The sequence below is a fragment of the Podarcis filfolensis genome, assembly GCF_964270895.1.
Source record: "Podarcis filfolensis genome assembly, chromosome: 5".
Taxonomy (NCBI): Eukaryota; Metazoa; Chordata; class Lepidosauria; order Squamata; family Lacertidae; genus Podarcis; species Podarcis filfolensis.
Genome location: NC_139608.1, coordinates 42,732,768 through 42,751,352, shown reverse-complemented (window position 1 = coordinate 42,751,352; position 18,585 = coordinate 42,732,768). Strand labels below are relative to the sequence as shown.

The following is an 18,585-nucleotide window of genomic DNA, read 5'->3' as shown; positions in this document are numbered from 1 at the left end:
GGACTTTTTATGACATATAAAAAATTGGTTCCCAACATGTCCCTTGTTCTGAAAATCTGGTTTCTAGGATCCTATGCACCATCTCATACAGTAAGAAACAGCTCACGATGACAGGACAGGGGAAAGTTGAGAGAGAGTATGTTAATATTTTAAGTGCTCCTTAAAGTATGCTGTTATATAATCTCTTAAAACTGAATTCATGGCTTAGTCATTGGGAAAGATCCACAAAGATAAATCATGTTGTTTTCAAGAGAAATATTTAGGCATATTCTTTTCTCTCCTATTGAAACCAGTGGTGTTTAATTTTGGTGGGATCGTGTCCATTAAAGTTTCTCTTCTCTGTTTGAAAGAATAATATAGTTCCAAAATAAAGCATTGTAAAGATCATATGCTATTTTAGTATTGTTCAAATAATGAATATTTTTACTCCATCAAACACTTTACTATCACTGTGATGGAGAAATGCTACTGTGTCCAGAAACAGCAAGGCTAAGTGAAAGTTCTGGAAGCACAGTCTTCAAGTAAGCGATCTTGCTTAGTGTCCTTATCAATATAGAGAGAACCAAACAGAAATCTATCCTGAATTTTACATCTGTCCCTTTAAGTCAGTATAAATTCTGTAGTGCAGAAAGCACATAGACTGCATGACCAAAGACTTATGATCTTGGGTGTGCTTTAAAGCACTGATGAGCTGAGTTACCATCTCATGATACCCTTAGAACTTAGTTTTCCAAACTGAGTTTTTTAAATGTGTATTTTAAGGGTAATAGCTTGGTTAATTTCAGATCCACACCAAATCTGCACCCCACTCTGCTGCCACGAAGTAAGTAGTGGGAAGAGGGAGAAGTCGGCCTTTTCTGGCTCTGATTACAATTCAAGCCTTCAAAAACTGGAGGAGGAGGCTGTGGCCCTGTTGGGAATTCTACTTGCTTTGGGAGTGCCAATTTCATAGTCCAAACCGGATCATTACAAAGTTCAGCAGTGTAATTAATATAAAGCTTCTACTTAGTTGTAAACAAATATGTTTTTATTTGTTGTAGTAACCATTTTGTATGTGTCCCTTGTTGAGGAAATGTATGAATTGAAATCTGGAGACATAATTTAAATGTGTTCCACTCTGCAGATCCATTCTGCAGATGAAAATAATGCAGGTTACGTAGTGTAGTAAGTATGCTGATACAGACTGGCACAATTTCCAGTAGTGTGTCCCCCTTTATTGAATTGTATCAGATAAAATAAACATACTGCAATATAGGACACGAAGAAGGGACAAAACCTGATTTCCTGCTGCAGAAATTAGGAACGCCAGGTTTAGCTACTACTGCAATGGTGATTCTTTATGAATATTTTTACTTTCCCCCTAAAAAGTGAATGTCTGCCGTCCATTCCTGGAGGGATATAGTGCTGCCCTCCATACCATCCTGGAGTTCTTTCTATCTATGAGCCTTTGTTGCAGCCTTCTTTCCATTGGCAGTTTATTTATTATTATTATTTTATATATCACCCTTCCTCCTGCAGGATTCCAGGGCAGCTAACAAGAAGAAGAAGATAAGAAACATAGTAGAACAATTATTATAATAACCAAATCTGTATCGCTAATTAAAACATTAACCAGTGTGCAATAAAGCTTTCCCTTTTAGTTTCCAATACAGTTATGTTCCAAAAGCCTTGCTAAAGAAATATGTTTTTAATTAACAAAGTCAATCAGATTTCATTTGGGAGCTTCACAGATTGGGGAGCCACAGACAGGAAGGCCCTGCTCCATGTCATTGCCCTATGGGCCATGCCCATGGACAGCAACACAGGCTGGGACTCTCTTCTGTTCTTTAGAGGCTGGCAGGTGTTGAAGAAGGCATTCCTTTCAGTACTGGGTCATCTAGAACTTGGTACATCATCAGCAGTACATTGGATTGCACTTGGTGAATTTGCTCTTTCCCTTCTCACTGCCCCACATAATAGCCGGACAGCAGTATCTTGCACTACCTGCGGTTTCTGGAGCCATCTTCAAGGGTAGCTCCATGTAGCGTGCATTGCAATAGTCCAACCAAGAGCATGGATTCTTGATACCAAGGTGTTCTAGTTCGGAATAATCATAACTGGTGAAACATTGTAAACCAGAGTTTCCTTGTTGGAGTCAGTCACATTGTATCCTGTTGCTCTTTCCAGTCGTTTCATTGCTAGATTATCTCATGTCGCACTCCCTGCAACCCTTTCAGTTGGGTTCCAAAGTCTTGTAGTGGGAGGGATGCCTGATTCTCCCCACCACTGCTGTCCCAAATAGCATGAACCATCCAATCTGCTGCCATTCAGTACTGATCTTACTGTGAATACACATGAAAGGCCCTGGACTCTGGTATTTTCAGTTACCATGACTTCCCTGCACTGAAACCTGTTGCTACGGTTGTACCACTGCCTCCTGTTCCCTTGCTGCAGTGTTCAAATGCCCCCTCTAGGGTGATCAGCCCCCTTTGTTTGTATGCCAGCTAACCTACTCAGTGCAGCTGATACTTTGGTTGCCAAACCACAAAGCAGTGTTTAGGTCTGACTGCATTTCAGTACCGTATTGTCTTTCTTCCCCAACCCCTAAGTCTCTCTGCCCTTGCCTGTTCTCCTCCTTCTGCCTTTGCTTAGGTAATGTCCCCAATGCTTTTAACTTCACGGCAAAGTTAGAACGCTACGCAGGAAGTTAACTGCCTCGAGTCTTTTAAATTTAAGTAACACACACCAAATAATAAGCTGTTGGTTGCGTTTTTTTGTTTTGTTTCTGTTTTGTTGGTGTGGGTATTTTTTTTTCCTGCCTGCAAAGAAACATAAACACAGCTCTCATTTCTGGCAGGTTTTTACTGTCAGAGTTTCTCCTATTATATTTATCTTACAATTTGCCAGGGGGTGAAGTTATTAAGTTTTAGCAGCAGCCATCGATCAAGTTCACAAGTTAACACGATAAAGGCTCTGTGCCGCTCCGATCCGGGAAAATGATGATCCTCACTCGGTAATTAACTAAATGAGAAAGTTAAATCTTACTTGAGAGCTGGGAGAGATGCAAGAGAGGTGTTTGTCAGTTTCTCAGTGGAAATTAGAAGCAGTTTTTTTGCAATTCCCTAAGCTGCTGCTCTGTCATATTTTACATAAGCACTGGGAAAACGTCTTGTAATTAGTGCTGTCATGGAGGATTTTTTTTTGCTGAAGGATGTTGGAATAATTCATTAGATTATCAAGAAAGGCTTGTGTCCTGAAATGATTAGCACAGTGAAATTTAAACCATTAACGATAACAAGTTTAGAGCTTGCTGCAGTGCAGAGGCACCCGGGGTATGTCTGTGCCTATTTCAATCATTTCTTATAATTAAACATTATGTCCTCTCCCCCTCCCCTCCCCAATTCTCTTCACTTGGGCCCAACCAAAAATTCTGTTAAGGTGGCTCTGTAAAGATCAGCATGTTTACCAGCAAAGAACAGAGGCAGCTATAGATGAGGAGTGCAGGGGAGGGTTGGATGAATCTGTTCGACCCTGATGCTGACATTGAGGGACGAATACTGCCAAATCTTAATTGGGTCTCAAAGCTAGCACTGGGTGCTGCAGTCGGCTTCCCTGTGGTGGTGATGATGGTAATAGCACTTAGCATTTGCATAGATAGCCGTCCTGCCCTGACATTGTGTAAGAGCCGTACAACACCTGAGTCCCAGGCCTTCTGCTGATCTTCCGTATGTGCTGGCAGCAAAAGTCAACTGCATCCATGCAAACAAGCTTGACCTTGCCTAGTTGAACGCTATGGCTACAGAGCAGGGTGGAAAACGGAAGACAAAAGATGAGCGCAAGCAAATAGTATGGAATGGGAAGGTAGGTGAAGGGGCCATTGTTCAGTGCTACAGCATATGCTGTGCATATGGCAGGTCCTAAGCTCAATTCTTGGCATCTCCATTTGGAAGGATCAGGGAAAAGATGATGGGAAAGACCTCCATCTGAGACATGGGAGAGCCATTGCCAGTCAGAGTAGACAGTACTGGACTACTTGGACATATGGTTCAACCTGCTATAAGGCAGCATCATATATTCTGTAGCAAATCCGTACTCTCCCAGGCATGCAAAGCTGAACTGTGTGATGAACGTTTGTGTCAGAGCTGCCCAAGGTCCCAGCTCACAAAGGACCAACGCCACTTCGTTGTTAAATACGAAAGTCTTTATTGAAGTTCAGTTTCACTTCCAGAACCACAGCGCGCAGCTCTACGTCTCAACTGTCAGACCGCTGATGATCCCTCTGAATCTCCTCCCCCGTACACCAGTTTAAGACCCTCGCCTTGCTCCACCTTTTCCGCTGCTCTTTCCTCCTCTGGGTCCGCCTGCCCGCCGGGGTCTCGCCCTTTCTAGACTCTTCTGACGCTGAATCCCCTGAGCCTTCCCCCTCCCTCCGGCGGGCTTTGGGAGCTGGTTCCCCATCCGGGTCTCCTGCTGTCCCCCGCGCCTGTACATTTGAACTTGGCGCGCGCACCCAGCCAGCAACTTTCCTCCTGACCGTTTCACTGCTGCTGTCACTGCTTCCCCCTTCGGGGAGGCTAGCTGCAACTGACCTCCCCTCTGTTGGAGGCGTGGTCAGCCCTGACTCTCTCTCCCCGCTGGAGGAGACGCTGGCCCTGACGCATGTGACTCTTCCCCCCCACTACGCTCTGGTGGGGAAACTGGTCCTGATCCCCCGCTGCTGCTTCGGGGTTCCCCGCTGGCTCCTTGTTTCTGGTGCGTTCCCCCTGGGACCCCCCTTGCCCTGACCATCGGCGCCCCCTTCTGGGAATCTTCTGATTCGCTGGAGAAGCTCATGGAATCTCTCGGGCCACTGTCATACTCCCCTACGCTGCCCTCGGATTCTTCCCCTTCGCTCTCCATTTCCTCTCTCCCCTGTGCTCCTGCTCCTGAGCCCCTGACAGTTTGTTTTTAGGACACACACTAATACATGTTACTATTTGGTTGCCTTGCTGCGAGAGACCTAGAAAAGGTTTCTTCGTCTGCACGATAAGCTGTGCTAGTCAACAATGTCAGCAACTGAATCTTACCAAATCATAGTGCTCCGTGAGAGAGACCAAATACAAGGGAAGTGTAGACTAGAGTCCCTCAGTGTACTCAGATGTGACTAGTTAAATGGACTACATATAAAGAAGTACATATAAAAAAGTTCCTTCTCCATAGCCTCCCCCGGTGGCCAGAAGTAAATCATTCTCCAGTACAAAAAAACCTCTCAGGGGAAACCTATAGACAGTTGTGCAATATGGGAACAGGTTATTTCCCAGGCTCTGAAGCTCTATGCTGTTGGCAAATGTATACATGTCCTTGTGTTTAACAACCTTTTTATATTGCATAGAGCCCTAGCAAGCTTCTTTGAAATATGTTAATATTTCATTATCTGTGCCCACTTGAAAGCTCCAACAGAATAGTGGTTACACAGAATTTCCTTGCTGTGATAAAGCTTTCTTTCTCTTTCCCTTGCCCTATCATGTTGTATCATAGGTTGGATTCTTATAGATGGCACTATTGACTCTGGGGTTAGAGTTCAAGAGTTCATGACCCAATGTGCCTTGCTTCCCTTGTTGCTTTAATGGTCATCCCTGACCATTAGCCATGCTGGCTGGGACTGATGAGAGTTGTATGCCAACAGCATCTAGAGGGCACCAAGTTGACTGACCACAGTTTCTTCCTATTAATTTTGTGCTTGCCCAGTGAGGATGGTGTGGGTTTGTTGTTATTATTATTTATGGTGTGGATGTAGTCAGGGGTGAACGAAGGCATCGTGACACCCGGGGTGGGGCATTGCTACGTAGGGCGCATGTGCGGCATTGCTACATGCACTGTACATCGCAATTTGCCACCGGTGGTGCTCCAGCGCCGTACGGACGGTGCCGGGATCCCTCCGTTGCCGCTACAGTCATGAATGGAGGATCCTCTACATGCTGCTGTAGCGGTGACGGAGGGTTCCCACCACTATGTACAGTGCATGTGCGGCTCCCTTGGCCTGTAAAGCAAGATGAGCACCACAACCTCAGAGTCATCTGCGACTGGACTTAACTGTCAAGGGTCCTTTACCTTTTTACAGCTGTTGGCAACAATTGGGTAAACCTGTTTAGCTCATGGAAATGCTTCTGCACATCCAACAAAGTTTCAGTTCATACTTTTCACTACCCAGGCTGCATTGCAAATGGTGTTTGAAGGTTTCCTGAGTTCAAAAAGCAGCTTTTAATATGGGTCACAGCTTTTTTGAGGAAAGAACCATTGCAGCAGAGTGGGAGAAACACACCCTTCTCTGGACCTTGACCAAGGATTGCATCTTTAATGCTTATGATACTGGGACAGAAAATCATTGTGATTTTTACCAATAGGCAAGTCCATTTTAGTTTGGTGATATAACAGGACATTAGAACATATTCCTTCCTCAAAAGTTTCGGCATATTGGGTTTATCCTTCTTTATCTTAGCCTTTGCTTCATTGTACGACCACCATATTAACTGTTTTACTTAAAGGATCTTGTAATAGACAGCTCAGCAGAAACATTGTGTGCCCTCGTTGAGATCAATAGAATGCCCTTGTGTTCAGGACTGTTCAATTGATCTCCAGAAGACACCACTGAGACACTCAAATAAAGCAAAGCTGCATTTTGTTGAGTTAAATTCTAAGAAGAATATATGACCATGGCAAGATGCTGCTCATAGTCCTAGTAGTTTTTCTCACATCAGAAATTGAAGCGGAAAGAGGTAAGCACTTGGGCTAGGTTAGAGAAACCAGTTTTTTGGAGGTTCTGGAGATGTGTCTATTGAAAAGTGAAGGGAAGTCCATATGGATTACACAGACAGAATGTCCTGAAGCCCCCTTCCCATCCCCACTTCTCTTCCATCTGCAGTTCTTCTCTCCATACATTTTCTAGTAGCTGTGTTTGTATCCTGGGGCAGCCCATGTGAGAGAATGGCAGGGCCAGCCACTAGCAGGAGGCAGAGGGTAGTAAAACCTCCATGGCTGCCATGTGACATCCATTGGTAAGGACATAGGGACTCCTCCCCCTCAAGCATAACTTGGAGCAACTGTGTATTCTTTACACCCCATCACTACTTGTCACAGCTTTGTGTGGAATGAAACACAGGTGGGAAAGGGGCCAGCATTCCTACCTCTATGCTCTTTCAAACAGCTAGATGATGATGATGATGATTTATTTATACCCCACCCATCTGGCTGGGTTTCCCCAGTCACTCTGGGTGGCTCCCAACAGAATATTAAAAACATGATAAAACATCAAACATTAAAAACTTCCCTAAACAGGAACATCATCTCATTTTCCATGTGAATGGGCAGACCTGCTTTTACAATCATGAATTTGCCAGTATCACATATAGTTTGGACCTGACAATCAAGCTTCCCTCTTCTTTCTTTAGTGAGGATGCAGGTGTTCAGTATACCCAATATTGCAGGAGTTATTTTCTCCTAGCGGAATACGGAATAGTTTTGTCAGGATTTTGAGATTGCTAGTCATCAGTGGGTTTCTAAGAAATCACTACTTGATTCTAGGTTTTTGTTGTTTTACTAGACTTCAACAGATGCTTCAAAATATTTTAATTGAATGCTTTAGAACAGGGGGGAGGGGAGCTGTGCTTTTACAGCTTTGTGGAGATTAAAGGACATGCAATGAAGTTTATATGTATAGGAGTAGGGATGTTTTTTGTAGTCATAAAGGGTTATACTGCCTAGAAATTACATAGCACCTTCCATAAACTAAGTCAGAGAGGGTTGAAATGACTTGCCCAAAGCCACAAACTGAACAGCCTGGAACCAAATGGGATATTTTCAGTTCCAGATTGCCCCACTCCGGCATGCATACTCACACTTACATTCCCTCCCATATAATTATTATTTCCTTCCATCACCTCATTCTCAGTACTGTGCAGCAGAGTATGCTACAATTCAATTGGTGAGTTTGATTTGAAGTCATAGAAGGAAACTGCATATTGGAGTGAGGAAGGAGGAGCAAGAGAAGCGCCGGGACAGAAAATGGGGGGGTCTATGGGTGAAGGAAATATATACTCAAAAGAATTTGTTAACAAGGCTCAAATATTGCCACTCTGTGATAATCCTTACACATGCAAGGCATATCATGGTTTTTCACTAGTGAACCTGTACTGACTGTTTTGGCTTATTCACAAGTTCTATGGAACTGCATGTTGGAAGTAACAGCACTGCTATTTCCTGTGGGACTGTGGAGAAGGGCCATAACTCAGTGGTAGAACAACCTGGACAGCTGCTGGAGTCAGTGTAGGCAGTATTGATCTAGATGCATGAATGGCCTGACTCAGTATTAAAGCAGCTGTGTTCCTATGCCGCTGTTTGCTTACTTGCTTATCCTGGGGGGGGGGGGAGTGTTGCCTTATGGAAGGAGCCCACCACTGCAAAAGAGGTAAGGTAAAGGTAAAGGTACCCCTGCCCGTACGGGCCAGTCGTGTCCGACTCTAGGGTTGTGCGCCCATCTCACTTAAGAGGCCGGGGGCCGGCGCTGTCCAGAGACACTTCCGGGTGACGTGGCCAGCGTGACGAAGCTGCTCTGGAGAGCCAGCGCAGCACACGGAAACGCCGTTTACCTTCCCGCTATAAAGCGGTACCTATTTATCTACTTGCACTTAGGGGTGCTTTCAAACTGCTAGGTGGGCAGGAGCTGGGACTGAAAGACGGGAGCTCACCCCGCCGCGGGGATTCGAACCGCCGACCATGCGATCGGCAAGCCCTAGGCACTGAGGTTTTACCCACAGCACCACCCGCGTCCCTGCAAAAGAGGTAGGGATGAGTAAAATTGGCTTGTGAATTTCTCACCTATCCCAACCAACCAAAATTGTAAGGTGCTTAAACATTGTATAAATCCTAAAAACAGTTCAGACAACTCAACAGAAATGCAAAACCATTCCAGGAGCCTATGAGCCAAACTCAAACAATTCTCCTTCTGGCTCAGATGAAAACTTGAGGGGAGGAGACGTCACTCAAAGAGCTGGTGTCCTTTGCTTCAGGACCTTCCAGACTTCAGAGAGTACACCTCCATTGCAGCTCTCACTGCCCAGTAGGAGCCAGCAGTCACAGAATTGGGCAGTGGTTTCTTTAGAAAAAGAAATCACCTCGGGGAGAGCAGGGTTAAAGACAGGTTCAGTCCCACCAGGAGACCTCAGGTTGTTGCTGAGACAAACAGCACTCCTTGGGTGAGTTCCAGCCACATCCTGCCACTGTGATTTGTCCAGGGTCCTGACAGGTAGTGTTCTGTCTTGTCTGTTGTGCTCATGCATAGCCATCTTGATAGTGGTCTCTCAAACTAGGCTTGCCCCACCAGTTGTGACTCCGCTCTTCTAGACATGAAGAGCTGACCTTTCCAGTAAGTGCCACTCCTTTGATCCCAGGAATCACTTCCTGGGATCACTGAGACATGCTAGGACAGGACAAACTATTCAGAGTAACTACTTAAATAAATGGTATTTGAAAGCCACTGAGAGGTCCAGGAGAATCAAAAGGGTCACACTCCCCTGTCTTCTGACTGTGGTGGTCAAACCAGGTGAAGAAGGCAGTTTCAGTTCCCAAACTGGGTCAAGATCCAAATGCAAAATGGGGCTAGATAATTCAGGAATTTGCTACCATCTGTTAAGATATATCATCTAAAGAGGGAAGAATAGCAACTAGTTGATATTCTGACAAATTATATAGGGTGTCTCCAACCACCACCTTCAAGGCAGTCAAAGCCACTCCCTTTCTCTATTTGGTTAAAAATAGATCAGTGCATTCAGCTGGAATGCACAAGAAATCCACAGATTGTTTTGATGAAACAAAATTATCTTCATATTTAGTCCACCTTGTACACATGGGAAGGAAATATATCATCTGAAACATGCTGGATTCTTATGATTTCCAATAATTTAAGGCTGGGGTAGCCAACGTGGTATCCATCAGATGTTGTTGAATTATAAATCCCATCTTCCCCAGCCATGTTGGGATGTTGGGATAACTTCATTTGAGCTATCTCTATTTTTATAACTATATATTTTAAATCTATGTAAAATAGTTGCCAGCGTTGTAGATACCCAGCACATTAGTATTTCGTTGAGCACTTCAGCATGGAAACAGTTTAGAGATTCGGGGAATTTGGGGGTTATCATCTCAGGATGTTTGATGGTATAGACTGGTCCTCAGAGGTCACCCTTGCATCCTGACTTGTAACATTGCTGCTTATGCAGATTGGTGATTTGGCTCACTTGTGTTCAAAATTCAAAGACAATGTTTTTCTGAGAAGGGAGTAGGTAAAAAGGCAGAAGGTAATGATTTTAAAAACATGCTGGATGAAGACAGCCTGCTGTAAGATTGGCTGTGCAGCAAATGAAATGGGAAATGAAATGAGGTCAGGCTTATAAAATACACCATTTATCAACTATCTAAATCTTAATCCAGCGTTTCATTGGTTTTCTCGTTCTGCAAACAACTGAACTGCTGTGAAAACAGCCACAGAATCCCTCCAGGCCAGTGTTCAATAGAGTCCAACCTTCATGCTTTAATGCTAGGCTATCGCCAACAACATTTGTGCATGGAGAAACCCAGCACTTCTACACCAAGGAGCTATGTTTTATCATTTCCATAAAGACTGTTGAGGCCTCAATAGAGAGCGAGAATCCAATTTTGTTTATGATGTTTCTTGGTTTGCCAACCAAATATTTTGCTTGTCGGTCAATTGCTGGAGGAGCATTAGCAATCAATCATAGGTATGATTGTTCTGCATGGCTTGGAATCTGTCTGTGTAGCATACGGATCCTAGTGGTATATGAAAAAATATGTAAGATCTGTTTTCATTCTAACCCTCAATCTGCAAAAAAACACACACAAAAACCAACGACTCACATCCTTTCTTTTCATATAGTACTGTATATTAGAAAAACAAGAAGTATTTCCAGAAGACTGACATTTGGGCATAAGGGTGAGGCTTCTAGTTATCAGGGTGCAAGTCTTTATGTATAAAGGACACTGAGCTTTGTGTCCATCTATATTCTTTCCACACTCAGCCATGTAAGACCAATAACTTGGTTCGCCTGATCAAATGCTGCAATTCAGATTAGATCCCAGCAGTTGCAGAGGGATCTGTTTGGTCCTATGAGTTTACTCTTCAGTGCAGTGCCTCTACAAGATCAAGATTGGACTATTGGGTTATTTCTTTTTATCACCATGCATAACAGTCTGTAGCAAGTCACTGCACTATTCTTTAATGGACTATTACAATTATGTCTAATAACAAATGTGCACTATCTAAACTTCTGATGGCTTTAACTTCTTGGAAGTCTTCAAGACATGCACACTTGTCCTCCCTAGATGTGTTTCAGTCTATTGGAAGGAAATGTCTGAGACAACATATGCTAAAGGACCTTTAGTTTGGTAGTGTTGGAACAACATGGGACATCATAGGATGTCCTCCATAGCAGCAAGATACTGTTACTTAAATCTAGTTAAAATTGTTAACAAAACATTTGAATTGGCCCTCCTCCTTAAAACTATCATAGAAGAGGTTCATACTTTTTATCCGTCCCTGAAATTTGTCTTTGAGGAGCCGGTTTCATGGTGAGTATCTTAACACTATAAAACCAGAAAGTCAAAGCACATAGTTTTATAAAATGTTATTTTTAAAGTTTCACTTCTGTATGTTCATAGTCTTTGAATAAGACATATTTGTTTCATACTCTGCATGATGCTGAACAGCAGCATTGGGGAATTTCCCCCCCTCTTTTGTATCTTAGATGTTTTTTCACAATTTTAGTGGACTTTTTAAAAAGGTTTTAGATGTGAAGCATCAGACAGGCATGTATTAGTGCACTAAAGTGGCTGGAAACTTGCAGAAGTTTAGACTGTATAACATGTAATTAGGAGCTGGATGGATTTGTTTGTTCCATCACATGGGTAGGTTTATGTGTAATGTATTGTCTTCTAAGGATGTCAAATTCTCTGCCCTGAAAAATTCAGTGTTGTATATTTTCTTCTTTTCTTCCATAGACAAAACTTGCCAATGGCACTTCAAGCATGATTGTGCCAAAGCAAAGGAAGCTATCTGCAAGCTATGAAAAGGAGAAGGAGCTCTGTATCAAGTATTTTGAGCAGTGGTCAGAGTCCGACCAAGTGGAATTTGTGGAACATCTCATCTCCCAGATGTGTCATTATCAGCACGGGCACATCAACTCATACCTCAAACCTATGTTACAGAGAGACTTCATCACGGCACTACCAGGTAGTCTGAAAAGCTATTGGCAAACACACAGACTTTGCAGGCTTCAAAAACGTGTAAAAAGACCTTGACTTCTCATATCTCTCGAACAGCCTTCTTCAGTAGCAGGGTGTTCTGACCCTGGAGTCCTAGAAAGGAGTTGCCATTTGAGGATATGTCACCTATCGTAAAATGTATGCTCTCATGGTTCCCCCCCCCCGGTGCACTTGTTATGTTTGGTTAGTTGCCTTTCATTTACTGGGGGCACACAACAGTTAACAGGATTTGGATCATAGAAATTAGCATGGTCTTGGGGCAGGGGTCATCAAGTTCATGTCATTTCTATACAGCATATTATTTCCTATGAAACATGTTCAGTTCAGTCTAGAACAGGGGTAGTCAACCTTTTTTATACCTACCACCCACTAATTCATCTTTCTTGATGGTAAAATTTCCTTACTGCCCACCAGTGCTCAGTGAAAGAAGGATTCAGCTTGTGCCGTAGAACCCCCTACCGCCCTCCTAGCATCCTGAAATGCCCACTAGTGGGCAGTAGGGACCAGATTGACAACCCCTGGTCCAGAAGCTCCTGGGTGAGGGAAGTAAAACAGAAGTCCTCCTTGCCATTTAGAAGGGATTCTTCCCACCCTAAACTGTGGTGTAAAAGAAAGATGCTCTATAGAAGTTGGTGGTTGTCATGTTCTGCAGTCACACTGTACCTGCCACATATGCTCATAGGTAAAGTTTTGACATTTCTTCTTTTTTGCCTGGAATTTTGCCCAATTTATTTAGCTTTAACATAGCGAATGATGAAAATCTAAAGCCTTAACATCACAGCTTATACTTACTGTAAGTATATTCTTCAATAGCTTTTGGTGTTGGAGAAATAATCTGTATCTATCACTGTATCTATCACTGCCTCACTGTGGCAAATGGAACATTGGGCTGCGGTGAGCCCAAACTTGGGACTAACACGGAGAAGCAAACTGATGTGCCTTCACCTCCCATTTTCAGGTTGGAGGTGGATATTGGAGGCAGAAGCTTATGGGCTTATCTCTGCGCCCAAGGGGTATTCTAAACTTGGAGCCACTGTTGGACACAGAGGCAGATCAAGTCAGGATGCCTCTGCCTTCAGCTGTGAGATGAAGCGGGAAGGTGGAGGCCTATCAGCTTGTCTCTGTGCCTGAATGTGCTCTGAGCTTTTAGCGCCCAAGGAACACACTGGAAAGCAACCTTCTGTCCTAACAATGAGCTGTGGGCAAGCAGGAGCTTACTTTCTGCCCCTCCCCAGCTCCAAACTCAGAGCTGAAAAAAGGAGCAGATTCTCTCCTAACATTGTGCTGCATTCGAGATGTAGCAGAAATAAGGGACAGCACCTTTGGAAAAGGTGGTAACAGCAAAATTTTGTTTGGTCTGTTGAGTATTTCTTTTACTTGCTGAAGTTTGTCTTGTCTGTCAAGTGGAATTATGCTGCTTGGTTTATTTTTCATTTTAGGAAAACTGCCCCCGCAGAGTTGGAGTGTCGGGGTTGAAAGAGTTGTCTCTTAGAAATCACATTTCTTTATAAAATTACTTTTCATGAATTTGTCCTGAGAATATGGAGGGAGAAAAACTACTGTGATACATGAGAAGCTCATTATGAGGTCTTCTGCTTGTCAGCAGCAAAGTTTTGGTACAGTGTGTCCTCTGTAAATCCTGATCAGAATCATCTGATAGGCATCTCACTCTGCATCGTCTGCTTAAATGTAAGACATGTGACCCCAGCCATCCCAAAATGCATTCATGGCTTCCTACGCTCAGCCTCTGTTGTTGACAAATGAAGCTCAGTCTTTGGGGCAGCTGTAACAAGAGCAGGAAATGAAGCATTTGATCTCTCTCTGGATGTTTGGTAGCTTTTTATTTGGAGAGAGAAAAGTTGCCTGCTATGCTAATCTGGCATGCTTGACTCTTTCCCAAGTGAAACTGGGGGTGGGGGTGGATTTGATCAAGCAACTAAAGTAGCCTTGCAAATTGAACATTAATCTACCCACTCAAAAAACCCAGTAGCTCGCATTCACTAGATGCCACAAGAAGTCATGGTTTACCCACAATTCTCATTGATGATCCATCATGACTTTAGACAGAAGCATCTCTCCAGTTTGAGAGCAAGAGTCTCTCCCTCAAGATCCCACAAGAGCACTTTGGTCTGTGTGCATGTATTTTTTAGGTCGTCTCTGTGCTAGCTCTATGATATGAACTAGCATATATGAAAAGCATTTGTAATGTGGGAGCACTTCTAAGTTCTTGTTCAGTTATAATATAAGCCTTAAGAATCCAGTACTTTCCAACGCATGGCAGAAGGATTGTAGCTCAGTGATAGAGCACATGGGTTGCATACAAAAAGATGCCAAGTTCAGTTCCTGGCATCTCCCAGGTAAGATTCTTCTCTGAACCCCTCCACTGTGAGTTGTAGACAATACTGAATTAGATTGACCCAGTGATGTATATGGCAACTCCCACTGTTCCTAAAACTTTCTAGTCCTGTAGTAGTAGTAGTAATTATTATTATTATTATTATTATTATTATTATTATTATTATTTTATTTATTTCCCCAGCTACTCTGGGCGGCTTCCAACAAAATATTAAAATACATTAGTCTGCCAAACATTAAAAGCTTCACCACCACCACCCCTTTTTGTAAGTGATAATTGGACCTCTTAGGTTCTGTAAGTGGCATATCCAGTCTCCCTTCATTAATAATAATTAATACCCCACTCATCTGACTGGGTTGCCCCAGACAGACCATTTCTGTCATCCTGTCATTAGTTTCAAGAACTCTAGCAAGTTACTTTCTATTTTTGTCTAGTAAAACTTTGGGTCTACATTTCAGACAACCTCCGTCTGCTCCAGGTGTGTTTGGAGTAGGGTGCAGGTGTGGCTACTCAGGTGCCTTCTTGATCACTATTTTTAGCATAACAGTTGCATTTCTGCTTCCAGGACTGTGTCTGATCTCCTCATAGAAATTGATTTAAAAATAAATGCTGAGATTTTGACATGTGAATTTTGTAAACAGAAAGGCAATTTTTTTTTGTCGCCCACCCTAATGCATTGCCTGTTTACATGGCTGCCCAAAATCAGATGGCAAAAAGAGATGTCTTCCTGACAGTCTCCCTTGTGCCTTACAGTAGAAGCCAAGTGAAGCTTTATAAGTGAAATCATCTTATTTTAAAGTCCTCTTATTCTTCTGAGGCCACTGCACACACTGGGGTTTAGTGTAAGGTGTTCAGTTAATGGAGGAACCCATCCAGTTCAGGCAGTCAAGGTTAAACCCCATATTTGCTTATGTGGTATTGACCAGCTTATTACTGTCATGCCCCTTTCCTATTTTAGTCAATGCCATTTTTTATTTATTTTTATTTTAAATGGCAGCTGTGATGAGACTCACTGGCTGTTCTAACAGCAATGCTGGAAAATGTTAGCAATTTTCACTGTTTTTGCTGCATGTCTTTTACTGGGTAAAATTAATGGCATCAGTAAAACTCTTTATTACTTCCTCTTTTTGTGCACACGTCTGTGTGTGTGTGTGTGTGTGCGTGCGCGTACACACACACACACACACACACACACACACACACACACAAACACACATATATAATGAGTGAGAGAAAGAACACAGGTAACCCTTCAGGCTTCATACTGTATTAGGAACAGATATGCACTTTATTCCTTTCTTCTTTGCATCAAAAAGTAGCTTTCTGAGCTGGTGGAATACAAGAACAGCTGTAGTAGCAAAATGAGAAACGGTCCTAATATAGCAAGATTTGGGGGGGTGCGTCATCAAGTGAGAAAAGCCTTCCATTGAAACATCCCCCTAGTGCTAAAACTCATAGAAATAGATTGGAAATGGCTTCCAGGATTCTTGATCATCTCTAACGCTTTCCACTTTTATCTTTAATGCTTTGCTGTTTCTTATCCATAAGAAGCTACTGGTTTCAGAACTTCACAGGAGACTATTTTCTGCCCAATCATCCCAGCTCTGCATTACAGGGAAGGGAATGAACAACAGTGGGGGTGAAAATGTCTGAGCAGAGATGGGCTTCTCATGAACTCTCCAGTGCTGATTAATTGCCTATACTTTTTCCCTTCCAGCTCGCGGCCTGGATCACATCGCTGAGAATATCCTGTCGTACCTGGATGCCAAGTCTTTGTGTGCTGTTGAGCTGGTGTGCAAGGAATGGTACCGAGTGACATCTGACGGCATGCTGTGGAAGAAGCTGATTGAGAGAATGGTCCGGACAGACTCGCTGTGGAGGGGTTTGGCGGAGCGGAGAGGATGGTGAGAGCATCTTTCATGCATCTTTTCCCTTGCTCAGTGAGGGAGTAGGAGTAGGTGCTGGTAATTTACGACTTACAGTGGTATGGTTTTTAAATGGTATGGGGCTGTATTCAACGGAATGCTAAGGAGATCATTGCATCAGTGCAAGAATTTCTACTTCTCTGATGGAACGATCTTCCATCGCCTCCCATCACCTGCTGTTCTGTGGGTTCTCCAGACCCTCCAGAACAGATTTGGGGATGGCATGGGAAAGGTCCCATTGTGCTAACAGGAATCCTTGCACTGATTTAGCCTAGCAAAACAAGTAAATTGAAAACAGCTTTAGGTCATCAGTATGACAGTTCATTTTATCTGAAAATTGAAGACTGCCTTTTAAATTCTACCATTCATTCTTCATTTTTTTTTCTGAGGCCGTTTTTTGGGAGTATGTATTATTTCCTAACTTGGGGCAGGTAGGCACTTCCCCTTGATCCGGAAGCAGAATCCAGTAATTTAGTTCTACCTCCAGAGATGACTGGCCAAGCTTAGTAACAGGAACAGGGGATAAGTCCTCTCATATCCGGAATATATATATATTCTGCTGCTCCTCCTTCTTTTCATGGCAATGGCGGTGGTTGTGGTGGCAGCTCCTCCTCTCCCCCATCAAAATTGTTTTTCCTTTACCAAAAAAGGGAAGGAGAAAAATCCCTAGATGCTGTATGGAGTTTTTATTTTTTTTTTTTAAATAATATTTATTAAAATTTTTCAAAAATACAAAAAATATCACTTTACGGGACTCCCCCCTTCCCCCACCCCTACCATATTCCCCTTTCATATTGTTGGCCAAACAAGTTCCCCATTCAAATTGAAACTTAATTTGTTTTACAGTAAAAAAAAGAAAAAAAAAACCCAGTGTTCTTTCCCCAAGACCCACCCCATGTCATTCCACAATTTCCATTTTTTAATAAAAGAAGCACCCCAGATAATAGAAACAGAAAAGGTAGAGAATAAAAAAAAATATAATGAATAATAGACCAATTCAGCAAAAAATAACCAAGTTGGCAAGCCTTTGGAGTTTTAGTTCTCCCCCCCCTGTCCCCGGTTTAATTTCCCCCTGACCATCAACCCCTGGTGTCTGCCTGGAATTCTTAAGACCATAAATCACAACTTTTCCCCAACTCCTTGCTGGCTTTTTCTTTTTTAAAATTAAAAATAAATTTTTTTGAAAATCAAAATTATTATTATTATCATTATTTTTCAAAACTTTAACTTCAGTCTTTAATAAAACTGTAATAGAACTCCCTCCATTGTTCTTTCCAGGTTGTAGTCTGATTTCCCTTTGTTCCGCTGCTAAAACGTTGTAGTTCGAAAGTTTGGTAAGTCTGCAGGGATGGTTGTTATTCAGGGGCAAAACCTTACGTTCAGTCCCTTCCTTTCTTCAATAGAAAAATCTATTGTCTCCTTTAAAAAAACAAAAAAGAAAACACCCTGAAGACGAGATGTTATTTCCGTTTTGCAGCTTTCCCAGAAGATAACCAGTCCTGTAAAGTTCCATTGGTGTTTTTCCACTTTCCCAATCCTTGTAATGTCCCGAAACTCCTCAAGGGGGATTGTTGTATCTTTGTTTCCTCTAATCCAAAAGTCAATTTGTTATCCATATTCGCCATTTTGTATCCAAATTTTAACAAGTTGTAGCAAATTGTATCAAATTTAACCAGCCAAGTTCTCATAATAAAATCCACTCCGCTTTTCGACTTTGACAGCTATTTTGACAGCTGTCAAGATCTCCGACTCCTTTCACCAGGCTCTCTCTTCAGTCACCCCGGTTCCCAGGGGGGGGGGTTGCGTTTCCCTTCTCCAGTTCCTCCTCCAGCACAGTTCTTGTAGTTCCCCATCGTGAAATTTTGGATTTTTATCAGCAATGCAAGCCTTTTTGGGTCTTGGTTTCCCCGTCCTTGTTTTGGAAAGTTTACAATAGGGAGGGGACTGACTTCCTTTTTGGATCCCCCCCGCTCGTATCCAATTCGAAAAAAAAAAATTTTTTTTTTCCTCCTT

At 42.8% G+C, this 18,585-nt stretch overlaps 1 protein-coding gene across 13 annotated transcripts in view; it reads left to right on the top strand.

Annotated features, from left to right (window-relative positions):
- BTRC (beta-transducin repeat containing E3 ubiquitin protein ligase) overlaps positions 1-18,585 on the top strand; it is a 134,698-nt gene that overhangs the window by 95,393 nt on the left and 20,720 nt on the right. For all 13 annotated transcript variants that reach the window (XR_014548595.1, XM_083615334.1, XM_083615339.1 and 10 more), the window contains 2 exons: positions 12,028-12,259; positions 16,365-16,551. Coding sequence is in view for 12 of the 13 variants with exons in the window: in XM_083615334.1 (XP_083471460.1) it covers positions 12,028-12,259; positions 16,365-16,551 (419 nt within the window). In the remaining variant the exon portion in view is untranslated. The remainder of the gene's footprint in view (positions 1-12,027; positions 12,260-16,364; positions 16,552-18,585) is intronic.